This window comes from Cheilinus undulatus, linkage group 7 (genome assembly GCF_018320785.1).
Source record: "Cheilinus undulatus linkage group 7, ASM1832078v1, whole genome shotgun sequence".
NCBI classification, from domain to species: domain Eukaryota; kingdom Metazoa; phylum Chordata; class Actinopteri; order Labriformes; family Labridae; genus Cheilinus; species Cheilinus undulatus.
The window spans coordinates 49,953,052-49,967,993 of record NC_054871.1 but is presented as its reverse complement, the minus strand read 5'-3'; the positions used below and the strand labels follow the sequence as shown (position 1 = coordinate 49,967,993).

Below are 14,942 nucleotides of genomic sequence, written 5' to 3'. Positions count from 1 at the left end.
GGACTTTTTTTTTTGAGGCATCAAAAACAGGAAGTCACTCGCAAAGAGGGAGCAGATTCTAGTGTGTGATACAAAACAACTGAATATTTTTATTCATTTGGCACAGGAGTCTTTTTTCTGTCTTTTTGTGGAGAGAGGTTTCCTGGTGCTTCAAGGGCATCAAGCAGGCCGACAGATCCGAATCCAAAGTCATGAAAAAGTGTTGCTATTTGTAAGACGACACACTATGATTATAACCTTTATTAAGACAATCATAAATAAGCTGAATTCAACAGTGTGTGTTGTTCACTATGCTGTTGTCTTTCAGGATAAATCCTTTGCCATCATTATTGGAGAAAAGTTCATCGTGCACTGTGGACCGAAGCAGATCTCCACGGACCACATTCAGACAAACTACAGGAGTTTTTACATCGGGGGTTTACCGGATCAGCTCAGGCAGAGGTAGAGAACAGACTCAAGCAGCAGTCACTGATTTATCTCGCCATGTTTTACTGTTTTCTGTCACAATCTCAGGAACAACATCACTGCCGCCCCGCTGAGAGGATGTGTGGATCACGTCAAAGTGGACTCTCAGATCGTTGACTACGACCGGACTATTGGTGTCGGTGATGGATGTCCTGCTGAACTTCTGGTAACCATAGCAACATAACTGAATTTGGTTGTCCAAAAGGGACCAGATGCATAAACACAATGATGACAACATATAACATTAACACCAGAGGGGGAAAAATACAAGAACACTGTACTTAAAGTACAGTTACTCTAGTTTAAACTTACTTTAGTAAAAACAAATTACTGGTCTGTTAATCTACACTAGAAAAAATAAAACATATTCAATCTAAAGTTCACTTTAAGTACTGATTAGCTACTGAGGAGATGACCGATAAATTTGATCTTTCCTTATTGACAAGAACCAACAAGAGAATAGACCTCCAATCAGGTTGGTCCGGTAAAGTCATACCTCTAGAATAAAGTCAAATACTCAGCAAAAATGACAGCATTATTTAAACTCATAAATAGTTAAATTTAGTGTCTATATTGGTCCACACTACAACTAGACTTTGGAAAGAGCTGCACAAACTCTTGTAAATCTGTACTAAGATGGCAAGAACAAGCAGAGTCAACCTTGGAGAAAGGCATACATACTGATGAAAATACGCATCCTTTAGGAACACCTAAAGTCCCAGGTGGGTACTCTAACTCAGTGGACAACTTCATTTAGGTGCCGTGGCTCTGCTACAATCTAAGATTGCTATATATAGTATATGAAGTCTTATCCAACCCTATGTCTAAATATTCATTTTAACAGCAGAATTCAACATGTTTGGTTCAAAAGAACATTATGGTCAGAACGGTATGTGTCTTTACTGACACTGACCGTAAGGGAGAGAGGGAGTGGGTGGAGCCTGAGAGGGGTCTGGCTGCAGACCGTTAACCTGACACGCCAGGCAGACTGTTCTGTATTTCTATTGCATGGATATATTTCATCGGGAAAAGCTCCCATTAAAAGCATTTGGGAAGGGCAGGACCTCTCAAAAAAATTCTCGGAAGGTAATTGGAGGAACGGTCTGTCACAAATATGATGGGCCAATCAGAGCGACAAGACAAAATGATGTTCTGTGCATGCGCATCTCTTGAGATGATCGCTGCCGTAGATTGTGAATGGCTTGAGAGGAGATTGACAGGCGGCAGGGATGCTGTTTCTGCATCAGTCTGTCGAGGTGAAGAATGAGCTGAGTCGAAAGGTGAAGCTCTCGGTTTACCGGTCATTCTACATTCCTACCCTCACCTATGGTCAACAGCTGTGGGTAGTGACCGAAAGAATGAGATCACGGATAATTGAAATGAGTTTCCTCTGCAGGGTGTCTGGGCTCTCCCTTAGAGATAGGGTGAGAAGCTCAGCCATCCTAGAGGGACTCGGAGTAGTGCCGCTGCTCCTCCGTGTTAAGAGGAGCCAGATGAGGTGGCTCGGGCATCTGGTCCAGATGCCTCCCTGGCGAGGTGTTCTGGGCAGATCCCTCCCGGAAGGAGGCCTGGGGTAGACCCAGGACACGGTGGAGAGACTATGTCTCTCTGCTGGCCTGGAATCGCTTGGAATCCTCCAGGAAGAACTGGACGAAGTGGCCAGGGAGAGGGAAGTCTGGGCTTCCCAGCTCAAGCTGCTGCTTCTGTGACCTGACCTCGGATAAGCGGAAGAAGATGGATAAGACATTTCTTTAGTAGTCCCACAAGGGAAAATTCCTTTGGCGGATGAGTGGCTGTGGGGGGCATGATGTGCAGTTGATGATCATTGCCACAGACATTTTCACCAGCTTCAATCATAAAACACACATGAAATAAACAATAATGAACAAACACATGCTCTCATGCATGTCTAATCAGCACCACATGTAGAGTACTCATGCTTATTCATAGCTACACCTCACTGAAGTCTAGATCGACCGTACTTACATTTATCTTTTGATGTCTTTTTTAACCGTAGGGTGTTCGTGCAGCTACTCTGTATTCCCCTCTATCTATTGACTCTCTGTTTGACCGGGACGAGCAGCTGCTCACCATTTCTGCAGGCTTCAGGACGACACACAAAAACAGTTCTTTGCTCAGGAGCAGCTCCCAGGTAAACCTCACATCAAACTTTACATGAGCACTAAAAGTATTTAATAATCTATTAATATTCTTGGACTCCTGCAGGGCTCTACGTTCACTCATGAGCTGCAGCTTTCCCTAGATGATGGCTTTTTAGTATTTAGCAGTGACGGTAGCATGCTGAGGTCAGAGAAGAGGTACAGTGATGGAGAGTGGCACTACTTCTCAGCAGTGAGGAGGACAACAGGGTAAGATGTGCCTCTACTTTTTTGTAAGAGATTTTCAAGAAGCAGCCACATGACTGAAGATTTTTGTGTTTAACTCAGGTTGGAGCTCATCATCGATAACAAGAAAGAGATTCAAAGACAATCAGCTCCAAAGAGTGAAGAAAACCAAACTCTGCAAAGAGGAGAGTTCAAAGGCTGCATCTCTAATCTTTACACAAGGAGGTTTGGAAACATCATGTTCTATTCTAGATGTTTATCCAGCATTCCTACAAAGCATGAGCTTGTGTTTTATAAATGTCTTCCAGGCCTGAGTGGGGTTGTATTCCTGCTGATCTGAGCTCGTTCCCTCTCTCTGAAGACGCCGTCTTAGGCCGATGTGATCTTCATCCTCCAGACTTACTTCCTTTACCGGAGCACAGGCCAAAAAGGCCGCAGGAACACAGACCTGTGAGTGTAATTCTGCAACTTCATTATAATCCCCCTGCTCCTTTTACAGTAAAACACTAATGTGTGTCTCTGCTGTCAGATTCAGGCTCCTGCAGGCCGTCGGTGCAGACCTCTGTCTCCACAGCTGGCTGAGTATCAGCTCCTTCAGGACAACAGCTGGGTCAGCTACAACCTGCCACAAGAAGACCTCAATTACAGGCAAATCTAGTCAGATCTGAAGAATATTGCACATTGTTCTGTTTCGTCTGTGTTGTTCTGAGAAGCTGTGATTTGCTTGATAGCCCTCGTCATGGGAATGATGGCATATAAAATCCTATTTCTCCAAATGAATGATAGAAACACTCCTGATCAAAATTTAAAGACCAGTTGAAAAACTGCAAAAATTTGCATTTTCACTGTTGGATCTTATGAAGGTTCCAAGTAGAGCTTCAAAGATGCAAGTGAAATAGAAGTGAGACAAAAAACATGAAGTAAGCAATTTATTGAAAAAAAAAAACACCTAAACTGAAATAGGCTGTTCATCAGCTGATCAAAAGTTTAAGACCACAGCCTTTAAAAGCCAAAATCTGTGCAAACATGTGGATTCAGTGTCATTTTCTGTCAGGTATTCACACTGTCATGACCTCCTGATGGAATAACATCAATCTTTTGCACCATCCTGCGTGTTCCCCTGATCTAAATCCAATTGAGAACATTTGGGGATTGATTGTAATGGAAGTTTACAAAAATGGACGTCAGTTCCAGACAGTGGATGCCCTTCATCTTCACCGCTTGGAGCAACGTTCCCACTAGCCTCCTGGAAACACTTGCATCAAGCATGCCGACATGAATTTTTGAAGTGATCAACAAGAACGGTGGAGCTCCTCATTACTGAGTCCTTTTATGAACCTTTTATTTCTGTTTTGAGGAGGTTTTCGTTTTTTTAAGCTGTGGTCTTAAACTTTTGATCAGCTGATGAACAGCCTATTTCACTTTAATTGTTGTTTTCAATAAATTGGTTACTCAAATGTTTTTTGTCTCACTCCTATTTCTTCTTTTTGCATTTCGAAGCTCTACTTAGAACCTTCTTAAGATCCAATAGTGCAAAATGTAAATTCTTGAAATTTTTTGACTGGTCTTTAAATTTTGATCAGGAGTGTATCTTTTCCTTCTGCCCAGGCCTCACTTCTCTCTTCACATTAAGACCAGATCATCCAAAGGTCTGATCCTCCACGTGGCAGGGAGAGGAGTCATCCCTCTGCTGGCTCTGTACGTTGCAAATGGAAAGATTAAGATGTCCCTTGGATATGACCGGATTATCCACCACAAGCAGAAGAGCAACGATGGAGACTGGCACCAAGTAAGTTCATGAATGTTGGGACACCAAAATCAACCCAGAATGCTAAAAGCAGCACTGGAATGAATCTCCTCTACAAGAATAGACATTAAAGTTTGTTTTTCAAGGTGGAGTTCAGTGTGGAGAGGAGCTCTTTCCACCTCCTGGTTGATGGCATCCGTGTGACTGATGGGCATCTTTCCAACAATGAGGGATCATCCTTAGACCTGATGAACCCGGTTTCTCTGGGAGGAGATCCAGAGGGAAGAACCACAAAGGTCTGAACCAAATCTACATCACTTATTTAGATTTTCGGCACATTAGAGTGGTAAAATCTTCTCTTGTGTCGTCTCCTCCTCCCTCAGGGTCACAGCATTCCCATGAACAGCGTCATCGGCTGCGTTCGGGATTTTAAAATGAACGAGGTAGTCGTTGAGGAGCCCGAGGGGAGACATATAATTTTACCATGCTCTGACGGGCTCACAGAGATGGGGGCGTACTTCGGTGGAGGGCACATTGTCAAAGGTTTTTTTATCCTTTCATACATCCTACTGTGTCTTAATCCCTCTAGGTTCCATCTGGAGGATTCTGGAGCTGTGTGGGTACAGTTTAGTTTATGTCTAGCCTATATCCTGGTCCAGAGAGGGCTGTCAAATGTGGTGGCCCCACCTCTGACTTCTTCCTAGTTGATTCTGGGGTGAGGCAGGAGTGCATCTTAGCCCCTACCTTCTCCAGACCTGGACTTTGTTGATGATGCCATGATCCTTGTGGATACTGTAGATGTCCTTGTGGCTCTTTCCTTGCCGAGTGAGGAAGCTGAAGCATTGGGAATGCACGTTTCCTGGGCCAAAATATAGATCCAATGCCTTGGATGCTGCCATGGAGTATGTGCGTGTGAATGATAAGAGCAAGGAAGTTGTGGAGCACTTCACCTTCCCTGGCAGCGTAATCCATAGATCCACTGACTGTGAGGTTGAGGTCAATCACAGACTTGGCCTTTGGCACGGAGGGATGGATTTGCTGGACAAGTCGTGTACGGTATCTGAGCGTTTGGACTGAAGTCAGAGTCTTTAGGTCCATGGTTCTCCCGATCTTACTATACTCTTGTCAGGCCTGGATGATGGCCAGAAACCCTGGCTGAACTCTTTTGTGACAGCTTGTCTATGGCTCATTTTTGGGCCATCAGCATCAGACCGTGTGTCTGATGCTGATGGCCAGAGCAGCAGGTTGGATGGTAAGGGTCAGCTGATAGATACTAGAGCAGCACCTGGCACACTTTTCCAGACCTGATCCAGCTTACTACATACTGGGTGTCATGGACCTGGTGGGTTGGACCAGACCTTGTGGGTGGCTGCATGCATCGTGGAGGGGTCAGCTGGGAAGATACCTGGAGAGATGGGGCATGGGTCTAGAGCAGTGGTTATCAAATGGTGTGGCCAGGCACACTAGTGTGCCTTGAGGCAAGTCAAGGTGTGCCATGGGAATTTGTACTATATGTTATTACAACTTTATGGCAAGTACTGTAACCAGGCCTACCCATAGATCTGGCTGGACCCCTGAAAACCCCCAGAGAATGGGACCTCCCCAGTTGAGATTACTGATGATATCAGTGTATGTGTGTTGGATCAGTAGCATTGTTGCTAGCATCCTGGCTAACAGTTGCCTCATTAAGAGCTGAAAAGTATAGCAAGCTATTATTGGGTTGAAACTGGTGTTTAAATGATTAATTTATGCTATTTTTAACCAAGTTAACTATTTTTTTCTACCCATTTTGCCACTTGTTTTGAAAACTTAAACCATTTTGCTGCTTCTTTCAGCATTTTAAGCATTTCTTATTACTAATTTTGACCCATTTCTGCCACTTATTTGGAACTTTTTACTACATTTAACCCATTTATGCCACCTTTTTGTTCATTTTCTGCCCACTTTTGCCTTTGTTTTACCACTTTTTTTGCCCTATTCTACCCTTTTCATCACTTCAAAACCATTTTTACCACTTTTTTTTGCAACATTTAATCCTTTCAGGCCACTTGTAACCCATTTTTGCCTCTATTTTGACACTTTCAACAAGTTTTTGCCAATTTCAACCCATGGTTTGGCCATTTTTTCTCTTTCACTTTTTGCCAAATTTTGCCATGTTTTTTCATCACTTTTAACCAATTTTTGCCACCTTTTACCAACTTTTGCCATCTCCATGATCCCCAGTTGGCTGGTCCCCAGAAAGCGCTCCTCTTTATCTCCCCTTATAGGCCACCTTGACTGTAACATTATTTAAAAAGTCTGTTTTGTATCAATTAAAATATGGTGTACCTTGAGATTTTGGCTTAACCTTAGGTGTGCCTTGGGTGAAAAAAAGTTTGAAAACCACTGGTCTAGAGGATGGACTTCAGGAGACCAGAGCAGTAGAGACCAAAGTTGACATGGGAAAGTGCCAAACCGGCATGTCTGGCATGCTCCTACCTGACCTAAAGTCTTCGTTGTATATTAAGATGGACAATGAGGCTCCACCTCTGATCTAAGTGAAACCAAAATACCCCAGATCACAGGCTCTGACATCCTGTGCATTTGAGACACTGAGACACTCAGTATTAGATGTTTTATTTATTGATTGATTTCTAAAGGTTGCAGACAAACTCCAGAACACTTTCTAAAGGCCCAATCAGAGTCCACCACTATCGCCAGATTTTGACCTGATTGGGTCAAACATCAAACGTTCTTGTAGTTGGGATGACTCATGGCCACGATTCAACTAGAGTGGCATGTCAGAGTTTTTCTTTGAATCTTCTGTCTCGTTTAACACCCTGATCTGACGTCAGTGACTAGTGTCTTGATGCTGATCTACAGAGTGGTGCAGTCGTGACATTATTTTGTTTGCAAAACCCAGAAGTTAGCATCCCTTGGGTTCCCTTGGCAGCGAGTCTATGGGATTTTTCAGTGGGTTTTTGGATCATTTCATAGAATGAGATCTGTGTCCAATAAAAGTTTATGAAACTTGCAGGTTTTGTTCATAAAGATAATGTTCATAAATTGATAATGTCATGCTATATTGAACTACAACACAGTCGGCTGAATTTAACGTCATCCCTCAAGGATGCAAGAGAGCGGCAGGCTCAGTTGCCACATTCGGGGTGATGACGAAAACCTAAGAAAATCTTGTGGTCCGAAGCTACCTGAGGTTGTAAAAAAGCCGTGGTGAAGTTTCAAAACTGAGTCCAGTGATTTCCACAATCTCCCCTCACGTATGAGAACAATAATGTCATTAACGGAGTAAATGTTTCTGTTTCAGATCAGTTCCTCTCTCTCAGCTCTCAGTTTGTCCTGAGCTTTGAGCTGCGGCCTGAACGCCTCACAGGTCTCCTCTTCTATGCCCTGAGTCACAAGTCCAGCTTTGGCGTGTTCCTCATGGAGGAGAAGGTGAAACTTTCACACTAAAAGGGAGAACTTTTATTTTCAAGTGTTTTGTCTGCATCCTCTGATGTTTAGTGACTCTTCATGTTTCCTCTGCAGGTTGTTTTTGGGGTAAAAGACGGCGTTAACGCTGTGAGCCTGTCTGTGATTCCTCCTGAAAACCTCTGTGACAATAACTTTCACCTGATTACAGGTAAGAAAAATCTTTTTCCTGCATTATCTTGAATTTGATGATAAAAACCTGTTATCTTGTTTCAGTTTCCAGACAAAAGGAAGAGATGAAACTGGAGGTTGACTCAAAGTCTGAGCGGACAAAAGTTCCCTTTATGTCCACCTGGAGCTCAAAAACACCTGGAACTCTTTATATTGGAGGTACATATATAAAAAAACACATCAGATTGAAGAATAACCTCTGAACAGACTGAAGACTCTTTTATTCTCCCTATAATTGTAGAAATAGACTATAAATGCTACTGTCACGTCTACAGACTTAGGGGTCAATGTTATTATAGGGCTATTCAGATTGGTAGACCTTCATTAGTATTTCTCTCATTAGCAGTTAAACCTGAACGTTAATGTTTAGCTATTTCTGCACACATGTCAGGTAATACCAGAATGTTTCTACTAATTACTGGGATTATATTATCCCAAAAAACAACAAAATAATAAATCAAAGACATTTCCCTTATCAATACATTTGTCATTAGCTGATTCAGTGACCTTCTCTTGTAATATTTTAACTTTTTAGGAACCTTTTGTACTTCATTTCCCTTTCTTATCTCAACAAAAATGAGCCTTAAGCCTTAGGAGACAAACATCAAGTGATAGAAAAGTCACAGGCAAATTCAAGCTTGAAACCTCACGTTTTTGAATAAATGCTTACAGTTCTGCATTCTTTGGTTAACTTGGGTGGTCATTTTATTGATTTCAATTTTTCTTTAAATCTTTCTCCTTACAACTACAGAAATGTGGTTAACCTACAGCATGGATACGTGCTGCGGGAACACCGTTTGTAAATTACTTAGTAACTTTTGAAACATAAATGGTTGGCAGTTGCTTGTTTTTTCTTCTGAAAGCTTTCTTATCTGCCTTCCTTCTCCAAGCCTTCGTAGCTCCTACAGAACGTTTTCTAGCAATCCTGGAACTTGGCTGACTTTCCAGGGTCTTTAAAGATGAAATCCACACCAGTAACTCTGATATTGGACGTCTTTTTATCAATTTTAAAATCCATACGCCCGTTTCCTTGTTTCTCACTGGCGAATCCATCTTGCAAAGCTCCCGTCTGAACTGTTTGGGCTCGGTTAGAAAGTGACAGGACCAATCAGCAATGAGGGGCAGTACTTCTGGGCGCGGCGGAGCTGTGACATAAGCAAGCAGCAACAAGAGGCCGGTGCAATTATGGCAGAAGTCATTAGCGTGGATGCTGCTAAAGCACCAGTTTAGCAGAACTTGACTACATTTCTTCGTTAGAAAAAGAACAACGAACAGCAGTGAGTTGTTTTCTTTTCAAAAACAACAAAAGTCATGTACTGACAGGTCTAAAGTTGCCATGGTTCACGTTATTCCTCGGTAGCTGCGCACGCAGTCACAGCTACGTCACATGTTTTGTTGCTCTGATTGGCCCTTAAAGATGTGACAGACAGAACGTTCTTCCAATCACCCTCCAAGTTTTTTTAAAAGCTCTGCCCTTTTCCCAAATGCTGTGTATCACAGGTGTGTCAGGTAAGCAGTTAGCTGGTTAGCCCACCGCCATATTGTATTTGTATCCCAGAATGCAATGCAACTGGGCTGTGACAACCAATGGAAAGCTGGTCCGATGTCATGCTTTGCTGAACAGGACTTATAAATTTAAGTCTGAATGACTCATGATACAGAGAAATAGACACAGAGAGGCCGTGACGTGTCCCTCAGAGTCACTGAAGACTAGAACTGCTTAAACTCTAATTCCCAAAAGCAGAGGGAATATTTTTTGTAAAAATGAGAATATTTTGAAGACTTTTTGTCATAGAATCATTTTTTTAAATTCTTTGGTCCCAAAGAGATGGGAGAACAAATTTCTGCAAAAACAAAAACCCAACTCATTTTAACCCCCCAAAAATCTTTGAGTTTATTTTCTGTTTCATTGTTTCCTTTTGTCTTTAAAGTCCCATATTTTTTTTAAATTCAAGTGACATTACTGCAGCACACAGATTCTTAAAGCCCAGGTTGTCCTGAGCAAGCTGTTTAAGACAATAAGTGCAGGGCAACACGATGGTTAAAATAGCTGAGAACTCTAAGGGTTAACATGTCCTTGTAGAAACATAATACAGTCATGCATAAGCTTTAGTCATAGGGCACTAAGGATTCATCACAGGGCCAAACATGCCACAACCTGGGGGCAGCTACACTGCATGGACAAGCTCAACAGCATCTCTTTTTCTGGGCCTTTTCCCCTCCTGGTGATATGCCTGGAGACTGCTGATGGTTTTTCAAGGCCTTGGGACATCCTGGGCATGACCAGGATCTGGTGGTAACCCTACTGCCATCCCTGACAATACCCTAGGCTGCTCAATCTCCACATTTATGCCTTACTGTGCCCTTAAGATGTGGACGAACAATGCCGCCCTCAGGCGCTGTGCTCGCCGCATCTACGTCTGACTTCAGCCTCAATTTTGGGCCCAAACATGCCTGAAAGTTCTGCACAGTTCTGTTTATGTGGTGTGTTTTCATAAGGTGTCAAATTTACCTACACAAAGCAAATGTTAGCAAAAATGTGCACGATTAGTTCAGGAATAATTGGAAATGTTAGTCTGACATGAGAATGTCTTGTAAATGTACCTGACAGTGTCTATGTCTGCCTCTGTTTAGGAACGACCGACGAACATGAGCTCTCCGTGCCGTCACCGTTTGTTGGCTGTTTGAGAAACGTTAAGCTGAACGGACTTCCTGTTTCACTAGAGAAAGGGTCCAGTATGGTTCATCCAGTTAATGTAAAAGGATGCCCGCCACAATAAAGGAATGTCAAAGATGGACAGTCTTTTTCTGGTTTACCAGCTGGCTCCACTGACAGAGAAGAAACCTGGATAGTCTGTCCAGATCATGTGTTGTGTTTTGCTTCTCAGCAGAGTTGTCGTCGTATGTTTCTGTGCCCTGATTGGCCAGTGATGAACGTGACAGAGGATTCATCCAATAACCCTCTGGGTTATTTTTTGTTTTTGGATTGCTGCCTTAATGAATGTGACTTATATCCCATCATGCCATGGAGATGTGACACAGTCCACCTGGAGTCTGTTCAGAGCCTGCTAATCTGCTCCTGACCAGGAGAGGGCGTATTTTACCTTATGTTTCAGATGTGACTTCATCTATGGTTGATCAAGGACAGATGAATCACCTTTTCTGTTGTTTTTAAGAGGCTGTAGTTTTCTGTGGGCTTGAAAATCCTGAAAATATGATGAAAGAAACACTGAATGAGAATGCTTCAGACTGTGGTCTGATTTTTAAAGATTACTGTTCAATATGTCTGACTTATCTTCTAATAACACACCAAAAAGCCTTGAAAACAACCAGGCAATTTGAACCCTGGAAAAAGTCAATAAACAGAACGTGTAAAATGATCATATGAATTATCAGTGTGAGAGCTTTTACTACATTTTCTTTTCATCTTTTCCTCTCCATGAGCCTTTCTTCTCATTCTTCCTACGTGGATAACCATGAGAGGTTTATTTTCACTTCCTTTTATTAAAATGTAAATGAAAGGTCATTTTAATCCACACACCTCCATTCCTCTTCTTCTTACTCAGCCACTGAAACATTTGCTCAAACTTTATCTCTCCTTATCTGATCTGAAAGCATGACATCCTGTGCTTCAGTACACATGAAGAAACCTATTATCATTGAAATAAATGTAAAAAATCCTAGACTCCCATTGCTGGACAATGTTTTGTTTTTGATGGCCAACACTGCAGACAAACCTGAGCTTTTTACAAAGATTTTTCACAAAGTAATGTCAAAAGAATATTATTATTAAAAACAAAACAAAACAGTGACTTCATAAATACTCGCCCCTTTAAAGTCAGTATTTAGTAGAGTCACCTTTGGCTGCAATCACAGCACTGAGTCTGTGTGGATACGCCTCAGTCAGGCTCAAACATCAGGACACTAATTTTACTCCATTCTTCTTTGCAAAACTGCTCAAGCTGTCAGGTTGCATGGAGTCAGGACTGAACAGCCCACAATTCCTAGTGGATTGAGGTCTGGGCTTTGATTTGGCCACTCCAGGACATTCCCCTGGTTGTCTTTAAAGCATTTCTGTGCAGCTTTCTCTGTATGCTTCGGCTCATTGTTTTACTGGAAAATTAATCTTCTCCCAACCCATAGTTCTCTTGCAGACTGAATAAGATTGTCCTATATTTTGCTGCATTAATTTTACCCTCTACCTTTAAAAGCCTTCCAGGGCCAACTGCTGAGAAGCATCCCTACAGCATGATGCTGCCACCACCATGCTTCACAGTGGGGATGGTGTGTTTGGCGTCTTGTCTGATGGTCAAAAAGCTCCATTTTTGTCTCATCAGACCAAAGAACTCTTTTCCACTTGCCCCTGGAGTCTCCCACATGTCTCTAGTCCAGACTGAATCTGAGTTTTCTTCAACAGTGTCTTTCTCTTTGCCACTCTGCCATAAAGCTTTGACTGGTGAAGAACCCGGCCAACAGTTGTTGTCTGCAGAGTCTCTCCCATCTCAGCTGTTGAAGCTTGGAACTCCTTAGTAGTCACAGGTGTCTTGGTTGCCTCTCTCACTAGTGTCCTTCTCGCACGCTCACTCAGTTTGTGAGGACGGCCTGATCTAGGCAGATTTACATGTGATATATTCCTTCATTTCTTCATGATGGGTTTAACTGAACTCTGGAGGATGTTCAAAGCCTTGTAAATGTTTTTGTATCCATCCCCTGACTTATACTTTTTATCAACCTTTTCTCTGAGTTGCTTGGTGTGTTCTTTTATCTTTATGGTGTAATGGTTGCCAGGAATACTGATTAACCAGGTGCCAGTCTTTTAAAGTCTTATAGCAAAGTCCTCTGGTGTAAGTTCGGTCTTAAATGTTAGAGCTGGACTTTTGGATGTGCGTAAAAGATATATCAGTACACCATCAGCATATTGGAAGTCAATGAAAGTATTGAAAGTGCATTAATGCCTTCATATTAATTTAACAGTTTTGATTAAAAGTAGTTCAAAGAGAAGAAACACCCCGACTAAAGTAAATATTACTGCCAAATGAACACTGGTTGCATCAGGACATTTTCATCCGTCATCCCTGAGACTAACAGAAAAGACTTTCTCTTTCAGTTAAAAAAAAGAAACAACTCCATAGACGTCAGTTTGTGCCAGAAATGTTCGATCTCCTCTCTTTATTGTCAGATTTCTCTGAACTTGGTCCTGCACTCTGAGAAAACTCCACATAAAAGATAAAAATGTACACAAAAACATAAAAGTGTTTAATTTCAGTGCCAAACAAAACACTTTTAATGTTTAAACGGAGGCAAAACGCCTCAAAATTCAATAACTTCCTTATTAAATGACCTTTTTATCCACAATCATCTGTCTGACAGATTTTTAAAACACATTTGTGATTTTGCTTTAGGAGCTCCACTTTTCTGTGTGCTTTATGAAATAATGAACACAACTGACAAAGAAGTAACAGTTCATCTTAAAGGTGTAACATTGTTATAGAAAATAAATTTTTCTTTCTGTAGTTTTCCTTTAAAGAGCAAAAAATGGAAACATTTCAAAATAAAGAAAAAAAGACAGAATTATTCTCTGTAACTCAATGTAGAGTTTGGAAATGTCGCCGACATGCTGCGTAGGTCACTGATGGATGAATAGATGTAAATTATACATTTATATACAGACACAAATCTTAAAAATGTGATTAAAAGTAGACAGGAGGGCGTTAAAATCACGAACCACAGAGTTAAAGTCCAAACACAGAAATAATCCGGTCTCACCGTAGGTCAAAACCCCACATTCACAGCATTAGAGAACTGCTTTATCCTTTATAACAGATAAATATTGATCGTTATTGATGACGTTTCTTTGTAGTTTACCATAATAAAGTTGTATAAGGCCACGCGTGTTTGCATATCGTAGTTTTTCCTTAAAAAAACAAGCAAAAAAAAAAAAAAAAAACGTTCATCAGAGCGGTTTAACGTCCGTCAGTAAATGTCGGGCAGCATGCTGTATTTTCTGTCCCAGTATCCTCCAGAGAAGATCCAGTCCTGGGTACTGGTGTGGGGATTCTGGCCCTGCTGGAACCACCTGGAATCAGGACAGAGATAAAGCAATCAGAGGCAACTCCAACTTAAGAAAAGATTTAAAGAGATGAAGGATGGATGAAGACTCGTGAAGCTTTTTCTATTTGTGCTGAAAAATATTTAACGGTGTGGCTTTTGGCTAGACGAGGCAAACTCAAGGGGCTGCAGTGTGAATTGCCACCTCCTACAGGTGCACCACACTTACAGTTCATTCAAAAATTTTTCAGACACCCCTCATGATTTCAATTTAGCTACGCGGCAGCCTGATGCTACAGTCATTTAAATTAATTTTTATTTTCAGTAATCTACACTTACTACCCCATCATGATGAAGTGAAAACAGAATTTTAGAAATTTTTGCAAATTTTTACAAATCTAAAACTGAAATGTAAGTATTTAGAGTGTTTTCAACAACCTTGTAAATGTAGCTCAGGATCCTCCATTTCTCTGATCTTTGCTGAGATGTTTCTACACCTTGACTGGAGTCTACCTGTGCTAAATTAAACTGATTGGATGTGATTTAGAAAAACACACTCCTCTCTATACAAGACCTCAGAGATGGATATCCTTTGATATCAGTCATAGGAAATGCCTGCAGAGCTCAGAGACAGGATTGTTGACAGGCACAGATCTGGGGAAGGCTAAAAACATTTCTGCTGCTCTGAAGTTTCCCAA

General features: G+C 41.6%; 2 protein-coding genes across 3 annotated transcripts in view; one reads left to right on the top strand and one right to left on the bottom strand.

The window, feature by feature from the left end:
- Positions 1-11,555, top strand: part of LOC121511722 (laminin subunit alpha-3-like) — a 33,675-nt gene extending 22,120 nt beyond the window's left edge. Inside the window, exons 22-36 of the mRNA XM_041790486.1 lie at positions 107-211; positions 308-441; positions 514-631; positions 2,483-2,617; positions 2,692-2,834; positions 2,913-3,035; positions 3,119-3,260; positions 3,340-3,458; positions 4,419-4,599; positions 4,704-4,853; positions 4,941-5,100; positions 7,862-7,989; positions 8,083-8,176; positions 8,242-8,355; positions 10,831-11,555. Coding sequence (XP_041646420.1) covers positions 107-211; positions 308-441; positions 514-631; positions 2,483-2,617; positions 2,692-2,834; positions 2,913-3,035; positions 3,119-3,260; positions 3,340-3,458; positions 4,419-4,599; positions 4,704-4,853; positions 4,941-5,100; positions 7,862-7,989; positions 8,083-8,176; positions 8,242-8,355; positions 10,831-10,976 — 1,992 coding nt within the window. The 3' untranslated portion in view covers positions 10,977-11,555. The remainder of the gene's footprint in view (positions 1-106; positions 212-307; positions 442-513; positions 632-2,482; positions 2,618-2,691; positions 2,835-2,912; positions 3,036-3,118; positions 3,261-3,339; positions 3,459-4,418; positions 4,600-4,703; positions 4,854-4,940; positions 5,101-7,861; positions 7,990-8,082; positions 8,177-8,241; positions 8,356-10,830) is intronic.
- Positions 11,556-13,431: 1,876 nt separating this feature from the next.
- The window catches only part of osbpl1a (oxysterol binding protein-like 1A), a 78,864-nt gene continuing 77,353 nt past the window's right edge, over positions 13,432-14,942 (bottom strand). For both annotated transcript variants that reach the window (XM_041791518.1, XM_041791519.1), the window contains one exon: positions 13,432-14,272. In XM_041791518.1, the coding sequence (XP_041647452.1) occupies positions 14,170-14,272 (103 nt within the window). In that variant the 3' untranslated portion in view covers positions 13,432-14,169. The remainder of the gene's footprint in view (positions 14,273-14,942) is intronic.